Genomic DNA, 10467 nt, shown 5'->3' with positions numbered 1-10467 from the left:
GGGTGGGGGGCCAATGGAAAGCTGCTGAAGTTGCCATAGACCTTGTAGAATGGGCTTTCACTTTGTGAGGCAAGGTGATGTTGTTCTTGTTGTAGATGAAAATGCAATTTCTCAACCATGACACCAATGTAACTTTAGAGACAGGACGACCTAGCCTTGGTCCAGAAAAGGCCAGAAATAGTTGGTCTGACTTACGGGTAAATTTTGTTCTGTCCAAATAAAAATGTATTTGCCTGTGAACATCTAGGGAGTGTAGGCAATACTCTCCTTTGTTAGAATGATTAGGAAAAAATACTGGGAGGTCAACAGACTGCTTGCTAGAGCACTCTGACACCACTTTCGGTAAAAAAGAATTAATTCTCAGTGAGAGACTATCCTTATGGAAAATAAGGTAGGGACATTTGATGCATAAGGCTTGAAGTTCTGACAGACGTCTGGATGATGTGACTGCAACGAAAAACAAAGTTTTCCAACAGAGGTACTTGAAATCACATGAAGACTCAGGTTCATAGGGGGGAGCTGTTAGGGCGTGTAGAACCAAGGCCAAATCCCTAGGTTGTACTGGTTTTCTAAAGGGAGGTTTTAGGTGAAAAACGTCCTTCAAGAAAGTCTTACAGAGTCTGTGTGACATGAGTGACGAGTCCTGGAAGCCAATGTATAAATTAGAAATGGCAGCTAAATAAACACGAATATTAGAGGCTGATACCCCAGATTGAAAAAGATCTGATAAGTAATCTAACACCACCGAAACTGGGGCTGACAAGGGGTCCAATTGTTTGTTCGCCGCCCATAATGTAAACCTTTTCCATTTGCTGAGCTAGATTATCTTGGTGGATGGAAGATCAATGTCGGAAGTTGGATTGAGAATCCATGGTCGATCTAGCAGGTGAGGCCAGAGGAAGGGGAACCAAACTTGTTGATTCCAATATGGAGCAATGAGGATCACTTTGCTCTTCAACTGCCATGCTTTCTTCAGAAATTGGGAGATGAGGGGCAGAGGAGGATAAGCATAAAGCAGACACGAGGGCCAAGTGTGGACTAGAGCATCTCTCGGTGACTGTCCCCAAGGGGAGATCAGGACAAAGTAGTTGCTGCACTTGTAGTTGATTGGGGAGGCGAGCAGATCGCAGCAAGGCTGGCCCTAGTCGTTGAAAACCTTTGCCGCCATCACAGGATTGAGGGACCACTTGTGAGGTTGTAGAATCCACAAGAGCAAATCTTGTTTGCATTTCTGAGTTATGCTTATCTGAAAAGAAAGGGGTTGGGAGGGTGGCCTAATGGTTAAGGTGTTTGCCTTACAAACACAAGGTGCTGGGTTTGAGTCTCATAAGGGTTAATTGGCTAGGCTTAAAATGGCTCACAAGGGTAGTTAGCCTAGTACTAATCTATGAACCTATGAAGGATATTGTAGGGGGTACCACTGAGTGAGAAGTAGCCACTGAAGAAGTATCATGTGGAACCTGGTCAGAGGAACAATGGTGACTGAGGCTGCCATTGATCCAAAGAATTGGAGTATGGACCGAGCAGATGATCTGTGGTGACAGATTAGTGGCTGAACCTGTTGTCGTATTCTTTGAAGTCTGATCCGGAAGAGATGCTGTGCAATTCCTTGTGTCCAACAGAACTCCAATGAATTCTAAAGATTGTGCCAGGGTCGTGTTGGACTTCTCCAGTTTATAGTGCTTTGCAGGCGCTGAGCTGTGAGAAGAGTGTAGTCTAGGGCTTCTTCCAGTAGACACTTGGTGGGGGAGGTAAGGAGCCAGTCATCTAGGTATGGAAACACCTGGAATCCTTGAAGTCACAGGTGAGCGATAACCACTGCCATGCATTTGGTGAACACTGGGAGCTGTAGAGAGAGAGCAAAGGGCAGTGCTCAAAATTGGTAGTGACTGGCTCCTATGTGGAAGTGGAGGTATCTTCTTGAGCGCTTGTCCACATTTATATGGTAATACGCATCTTAAAGATCTACAGAGCACATCCAATCGTCTTTTTCCATAAGACGAAGGATAGACTGAACCGTGACCATCCAGAATTTCTCTGTTTTTACAAATTTGTTTAGTGTGCTGAGATCCAGAATTGGTCTCCAGTCCCCTGTCTTTTTTGGCACTACAAAGAACCTTGAGTAAAAAACAGATCCTATCTGGTCTGGGGGGACGGTTTGGATGACTTTTTAGCAGCTTTTGGATTTTGTGTGCTGCTGCTTCCCTTTGACTGGGTGGGACATTGGCTAAGTTTCTGGGTGAAGTGGGACACAGATGGAAGAGAATGTGGTAGCCTCTGCATATTATTCGTTGTACCCAAGAATCGGTGATTATGGTTCGCCAGGTAGTGGGGTACACGGAAAAATGACCCTCAACTGCTTCCAGAGGTGAGCAGTCAGGCAACGCTTCAGGAGCACTGGTAGGGTTGTCCAGAAAAAGAATCTCTGGAACCCCGGTCTGACGGACCTCCCCTGCCCCGAAAGGGGCATCTTCCATTAGAGTTTCCCCCTCTGCCCCTAGGAGAGAACTTGGCACGTGTGTCACAGAAAGAGCCCTGTGATTTTCTGTGCCACATCTTCCCGCTCCTCTGATTTCTGGAGTAGAATCATTGGTGTGTGGAGTGTTGGACACAAATGGGAGACAGGGTCTTATCTTGTTCGCACTTTGCCAGCGTATCTTTAACCTTACGGCCAAACAATGAAGGGGTCCCGATAGGGGAATTTACAAAGGAAGCCTTAAATAAATCCGCAAAGTCGCATCCAGGCATGATGTCTCGTGACTAAGCCTGCGTCTGCCACACTAGCTGCTCCTTCTGTTGCGTGTGAAATGAGGCTCCTTGTTGGGCGGATGGACAGTCTGGCTCTCTTCTGCCAATCTACTGGAAAACCTTTGGACCAATGAGGATGTTCAGCAGGGGGAGATAAAATCTTGTCAGGCTTCCAAGGTGTCAGGAGCCTTCCATGCACGCTGGATGATGAGCTGGACAAGCTCATCGGGTGGTGGGGTAACCCAGGAGGTAGGGGGCCAGGCATGAAAGGCCTGTAGGAATACGGATTTCTCTGAGGAAGGGTTGGAGGACTTCTAGTCACCCCTCTGTCTTAGGATCTCGAGGATGTCACCAAAGGACACCTCATCAGAGGGTGACCGTGGGGACCCTTCCCCATCATCAAAGTCTGTATCATTGGTCAGAGACTCCACAGTGGAGTCTATGTGCTTCCTTTTGCACGAAGCCTTGCAAGGGACTTCCTCAGTGGTGAGCTCTGGGGAAGATTGCGAGGAGGGGATCTCCTGAGGGGGAAACACCTGAGGCCCTTGCGCCCGGCAGTTGTGGCTTGTGACAGCTGCGGTATAGAGGGGGCAAGGACTCCGACAGGGATGTTTTGCCAGCAGAGGCAAGTGCCCTTTCCATGGCCTGGAAGGCTGGACCACCCGAACAGGGATGGGAGCCTGGAACCGAGCATGACAGACTCGGCACCAGGGTCACACCCCTCTCTGACAAGCCAACTCCCAAATCAGGAGTCTCAAGAGGACTGTGGAGTGTGAGGAGGATTCCTGGAGAGTGCCATAGCAAAAATTGGTGCGGAACCAAGAATGCCTACCCCCACGTCACAGCCACTAGCCTAAGAAGGGCTTGGTGCCCAGTGCACAGAGGGCCGCAAGGATGCCTCCGGCTCCAAAGTGAGATCCACAGTTGGTGTCGAAGGGAGGGAAGCTGCTGTCGGAGGAAGGGAGTTCGATGCTTCCCTGGAAGTCGAAGGAGGAGTGCAAGTTGGAGTCTGTGGAGAAATATGGTCACCTGCAAGACGGAGCGCAGCTTCAGATGGTTGAGAGTCTCTTGGCCACAAGCAACTGGTCGACAAGCCGCAACACATCTTGTTCTGAGAGGCTCCTGGTCAACCTGAGAGAGATCTGATGGCGATTCTGGCCCATCTAAAAAGGGGCTGTACTGACTTCCCACAAACAAATCCAAGGAAGGAGAGTACTTGGTCCTTGTGAGTTTGTGTGGTACACAGCACGGAACCAAGGGTGTCTGTACCGAGGAGAATGGTGTTGAGGTTATCTGCATTGACAAAGGCAGCGCCATGCCATAGGCGTCGAGGGTGTCTGCACCGTGAAGGGCGGTGTGGCAAATGTCTGCACCAATGAATAGGGTGCCGAGCAGCATATCGATGCCAAAGGTTGCACAATAGATGGCAGTATCCCGGAAATGACAGCATCGGCAAGGACTGAGCCGAAGGAGTCTTCACCACACCCGAAAGGAGACTGTACCTTTAGAGACAGTGCCAAGAGGGTCTGCACCAACGTCAGCAGTGCCAAAAAAGGCTGCGATGAAAATGTCAGAGACGCAAGTGTCTGCACCGGGAACTCCGGTTCCAGTGGCGACAAAAAGACACAGCTGGAGTGAGAATCAACTGGGGTGGTGCAGAGGCCGGGGCTGAAAGGACCACAGATGGCAGCACCGGGCTCAATTTTTTTTTCCTTTTTGTGAGTTGACTCCTTGCGATCTCCAGAGGGAGATGAAGTAAGCGACCTCGAGGAGGAAGAAGAAGAGCGCCTCTTACGGGGTTTAAAAGGAGAGGGTGAGCCCTGCGACCCAGAGATAGCCTCGCAGAAAGGAGTTTTAAGAAGGCCTTTTAGAATTAGCTTATTCTTTCTTTCACTGAGAGTCCTAGTCAAAACATTTTTACAAATCCCACAAGGAGGGCCACTGAGAGGTGGGAATCATTCAGACAATAAACACATAAATCATGGCCATCAGAAAGTGGCAACTTACGGCCGCATTCCATACATTGTTTGAAACCAACACTACTTTTCTTATCCGACAGAGTGATATGAAGGAAAAAGTACTACACTACTAAGAGGTTAAGAAAACTACCCAGAAGGGTAAGAAAAGGACAGAAGGATTACCAAGGATGGTAATGGAGAATTACCTCTAAGATAAGAAAAAGGAACATACTATAGGGAGAGAGAGTGACAGGGTAGGAGGATAGAGACAGTACCGACTTGAAAACTTTCTAAGTAATAACAATAGAAAAACTTCAAAAAAATTTTCACTTAGCTGAGAGAGAATGGCTTGACACAGCTGTACAGCAACGTGGCAAACAAGATCTGAGTTAACAGGGAGCAGTGGATTGCGGGTAGGAGCTTAGCTCGAGAGTTTTTGCCTGCCATGAGCTTGGTATAAGGCCGGCTCGGTTCCGAGGATGGAACTGATAACCCATCAGTAAGGAATGAATGAAGATTAACATAATCAGATTTAATGTTTCAACTTAACTCAGTTTTGCTACTCCGGTTTCGTGAAAGTGCATTTCTCTGGAAAAGCACTTTCGCAAAACTACAGTTCACCCAAGAAATAAAAGCAAAGAAAATACAAATACACCACAGTAAATTATGCGGGGGGGGTGCACCCCCTGCGCCCCCCACACCCCTGCTACTAATATATACCAACTCCAAGATCGCACTACAGTTGGGAAAAGGGAAAATTTCTTATCCCCACTGTACCGCGATCAACAAGAACCTCGATGAACTGTAGTTTTGTGAAAGTGCATTTCCAGAGAAATGCACTTTCACAAAACCAGAGTAGCAAAACTGAGTTTCATTGAAATGTTAATTTGATGGGTCAAAGCAGAACCATGTTATAGATATATATAGATATATATATATATATATATATACATACATACATACATACACACACACACACACACACACACACACACACACACACACACACACACACACACACACACACACACACACACACACACACACACACACACACAGAGACACACACACAGACACACACAAAATTAAATTAAGCAAGAAATGCCCTTGGCAGTGCTGTGATGACCACAAAGCGAGGCAAAGTTTGAGTCTCTGGAAGAGGTTATATGTGACACCATAGTATCACCTTTTCTTAATCTGCTGCAATGACAACTGCTTGAGGAGTCTGACACTGTACTTTACATCATGGTTGAAAAGGGTTTGTTGACTAGTCCACAGATCCAGTTAAACAGTAAATGAAAAGCTTGCAAAATACAAAAAGGGGGCTCAATCATCAGCAAAGTCTTTCATATGATGCAGGAAAGAAATGGGAGACACGCAGGATCACCCAGTGTGACAGAGAAAAGTCCAAGCTAAAGGCAGTTGTTACTGACAGATATTGGTACTGGATACCTGAGAGAAGTAAAAGTTAATTGCTTGGTGTCTGCTGTAAAATTTATCTTAAAGTGAGATCAAATATATTTCAGTGTATAGGTCTACTCGTGTTTTTCTCTTCTACATCCTCCCACACTTACAAAACTCCTGATTACACAAACAATGGAGCAAAAGCAAAACAAACCAAGGGATATCAATAAAACTTCCTTGCAATAGTAGTCACAATTTCATACCTGTGGCAACAACGGTGACGAACTTGGAGCCAAAATAGCCATCTGGGGAAAGCCGGCAAGCATTCGGATGAAGATTCTGAAAGTAGCCAGCTGTAATGCATTCTTCTGCACTAAGAAAGTAAGTATCCTAAAGAATGAAACAACAAAACACTACTAGAATTCACAATATTTTAATGCATTAATAAAAAGCAATATAGCATACTGAAAGGAATGCATAAAAAAGCATTGGTTGGTCACAGACTTTAGTCGTCTAAGCCAACTCCTGCCAAATGAACTATACTGTACAGAACACAGTACGATTCCCACAACTCCCATTTACTGTCCAATGTTACTCAATGATTCTGAGTTACCCTCAGAAAACTGCACCTTTGACTAATGGACTAGCCAATTAAAAAGACTACAACATATAAAACACGCTATAAGGCACCAAAGATTTTTGCAACAGGCAGCTTATGTACAAGACTTTTATTACCAGATGATATTAGTAGCCCATCTGAATTCTTATCAGTCATTCAACTAGATAGCTTCAACTTCGTAAAACCATGTGGACAAGTGTATAAAACTGAGCTGTTCCATCTTCCCTCCGATTGTTTTATGCCAAGAAATGAGCAATACATGATACAGAAGACAACATTTATGTACAAGAAATTCTACAGAAAGACGATAAACACTAACTCATGCAGAGACAATAGTATTTAAAAGTCACTTCACACAATTAAAGAAATGAAGCAAATTAATAAAAGGGAAAGCCATGTTGTAAGAGCAAGTCTCAAAGATCTAACATGAGAAGCACCTCAATTTGCCATTCTGAAAAATACTAGCAGCAGATAAAATGTGAAACAGAAGCCTAAGCAGTATTAACAGAAAAAAGGCAAGATGCCTGAAACGACAGGACAAGTATATACAAAAAAACAATATGAAAATAAAAAAAAAATGAAGTCAGCGTGGCTCTGTGGTGGAAAATGTTAGGGCTGGGGAGAAGATATGAAATCTTTACAGAGATGAGATATACTGTTGCATTTCATAAACTGACAAGTACTCCTCTTTGCTTAGCAACATACAACCTTTACCCATATCTCTGTACAAAAAAAATAATGAAGACATTATAGACAATTATACAGCTCTTATTTCTGCCTTTCACAATTAAGATTGAGAGTGAAAAGGACTGAAAGTTGGTTAGGACTGCAGCTTGCCTACATTTTATTTAAGGAAGCATTTTCTTACCTTCTTCCCAGCCCTAACACATTCACCCACACCCAAAGACTGGGGAGAGGCAAGTTATATGGTGTCCATGGAGGGCAACTCCCTCACCTCCTCAAGGGGCATTCCCTCCATAATTCCAGTTGCTCCCCTATGAGTACAAACAATGGTTTCTCTAGTCTCCACCAGGGAGATCATACCACCCAGTGCACCTCCTGAGTGCAGGCAACCCCCTCCCATCCCTCTAGGAAAAATGAGTGAGCCACACCACTTCACTCCTCTCCTCGCCACTGGCTGCTCCACTGCCAGGACCACAAACTGAATCCCAGTCGCAGCAAAGCCTTCATCTCTCACCATCACAGAACCAAGCTCACTTTAATACGTGCTTTATATAACTAACATCCTCAGCAAGTCCACCTCAGCAAGTGAGAAACTGAAAACTACATAATGCATGTTATCTACCTTATATTATACAGGCTCAGACAAATTACTTTCTAGTAACTATTTTTTTGGCAGCCAACAATATTAATAAGACCTTATTATGTCTGGGCAACATAGATCCCATGTCCCAGCTCAAAAGAATTATTTCCTTAATTACAGCCACTTGTTCACCTAGTATTCTGACAAGATTATACTGAAGGGAATTTTTAAAACCTGCCAACTCATTACACTCCCAAAACATATATTCCCAGTTACCTCCTCCTTCCCAGTCACACCTCCAAATTTGCTATCTACCTGAGGAAAAAATTATTTGAAGTCTGCTTGGAGTATAAAAACAGCTATGCAAAAATTTCCAAGCAAAGATCTTAAACCTTCTAAACCAGACGTGTCCAATCCACGGCCCTCAGAGCTCTTCCATGCGGCCCGCAACCCTTTAAGTCCAAATTCAACACTTTTTTTCATTTTTTTCGGTGCCCGTGACCTTTAACCTCAACGTCGGTGTGCGCATGTGCCAAAGTACCCTTTTTGTTAGTTTTTGAATGCCGAATTAAGATGTGTTCACGCTGAAAAAGAGGGATTCGTCGTTGCATTTAAAAGGGACAGCACCTCCAAACTGCATTAATAGAGAAGTAAGAACCAAATAAATTAAAATAAAATCCTACTGTTATTTTTTTTATACCATAGTACTAGAGCTTGGGAAATAATTACAGCAAAGTTGTAACATAACCATTAAGCCTCTAATAATCAGTTTTCCACTCCATGGTCATGAATCTTTTAGCTCCAGGATCATGTAGAAGAAAAAAAGAAAAGTAGAATATCATATTTTTGTTATTGTTATTATTGCCTTATCATGCATCTGGTCACCTATTTATTTGTTCATTTGTTTGTCTGAGAGCTTTCCTTCACTTGGTGATGGGCAACAGTGGTCAGCTCAATGAACCATTCCTTTTTTCAGTTCACCATGTTGGTATCACTAGGCTTGTTGTGACCTCTTTGCAGCAGAAACTTGAGATGGTGTTTATATAGTTGGGGAGGGGTCTTTAGACACTGTTCATACCAGGTTTAAAGTGCAGAGAGTATGCATCTGTTTAATTTCTGATGCTCTCTGTTAATGAACTTCATTTGGATCTATTCAACAGCTTATCGCGGTAAAGTGAAGGCTAGCTCACTCACATATGTATAATTTTGTTGAAGTCGCAGCTTGAGGGGTGTGCTTGAATTTTAGGTACTTTTCCGTTATCGGGCCAACAGTTGTACGCAGCCTTTGGAATGTTAACCCGTGTTTGCAAAGCTCACACTGCTGCCGCTGTTTAAACAAAAAGTTATACTTTCCTTGCAGAGTACACCGAGTGTATTACTTATTTACTTATTAAATAGCAGTGTGTATGCATCCCCAGCTCCTAAGCCCCTTAAAGAAAAGGATGAATGTGTTTATTTTTACATCTTGCAGCATCCATAAAGTGCGCTTAATCTGAAAGCAATGCTGTTCGTTTTTTTTTTTTCGGGTTTTACTTTCGTCTTTCATCTCAGAGTGTCACTGATTTTGTCACAATATATTAGAACTGATCATTGCATAGTTCTGCTGTGCTTTTCATTTTGGCTTTGTTGTCACAGCACCACTCATTTTTCAGGTAAAGTCAGTGCTGGGCATGTTGCTGCCATATTCTGGTCTTAATTTCGGCTTTGATCTGGGACTGTCACTCCTTTCGGCCCAAGTCCCTGCCGGTTACACAGATAGTTTTACAAAGATCTGTGTGACTTACTAATTATGGGTAACATCATGGATGTTAATTTCTGAAAATAAAGAGGAAGTGCTCCTCTTCCCCGCCAGCTGCTGATTTTTACGGGTCAGTGTCTTAACATGTGGAATGCTGTCAGTCAAATATGGCAACCTAATCACACACAAACAACTGGTTAAAGACCTTTGCAAAAGTTGGGATATCTGTTCAAATTATGAACCGAACATCAGGAGAAAGCCTTTCAAAAAATAGGAACATGTTTTTCCAATGTCAGCATGTAATTAGGAGAACATTCGCGTTACTCTTCCATCTACATTTCACTCCACAAGTGTTGTCCCGTTAACGGAAAAGTACCGAATTTTATATAAGAAAAGTTAGAAATGCATTACTTAATATTTGCTTTTTGTCTGTGTTGACTTTTGTAATGGAATGAATTCTGTTAAACAGTGTAAAATTATTTTTCTGTATACTGTAAACTGCTTCAATAAAAAGTTCCTTTACTGTTAAATTCTGTGGGGTATTTTCCACTACTAATTTAAACAGATGAGAGCTCAGTTTAATCCTCATCCAGTGGATGGCACCTCAGGAATTAAGCACCCACCTAATGGTACCGTGTAGTGGCAGTATCAGAACTGGACTCAAAAGTATCACGCGTGGGGAAAGAATGAATGGTCTTCTGATCTTTCTGGCATCTGTGAGATGTGACAACATGCA

At 43.6% G+C, this 10467-nt stretch overlaps 1 protein-coding gene across 1 annotated transcript in view; it reads right to left on the bottom strand.

The window, feature by feature from the left end:
• The window catches only part of NPLOC4 (NPL4 homolog, ubiquitin recognition factor), a 1702928-nt gene that overhangs the window by 596996 nt on the left and 1095465 nt on the right, over positions 1–10467 (bottom strand). Inside the window, exon 11 of the mRNA XM_044085045.1 lies at positions 6374–6500. Coding sequence (XP_043940980.1) covers positions 6374–6500 — 127 coding nt within the window. The remainder of the gene's footprint in view (positions 1–6373; positions 6501–10467) is intronic.

Source organism: Protopterus annectens, chromosome 10.part0 (assembly GCF_019279795.1).
Source record: "Protopterus annectens isolate FY-2018-M chromosome 10.part0, PAN1.0, whole genome shotgun sequence".
Lineage (NCBI taxonomy): Eukaryota > Metazoa > Chordata > Ceratodontiformes > Protopteridae > Protopterus > Protopterus annectens.
This window is presented reverse-complemented; position numbering and strand designations above follow the sequence as displayed.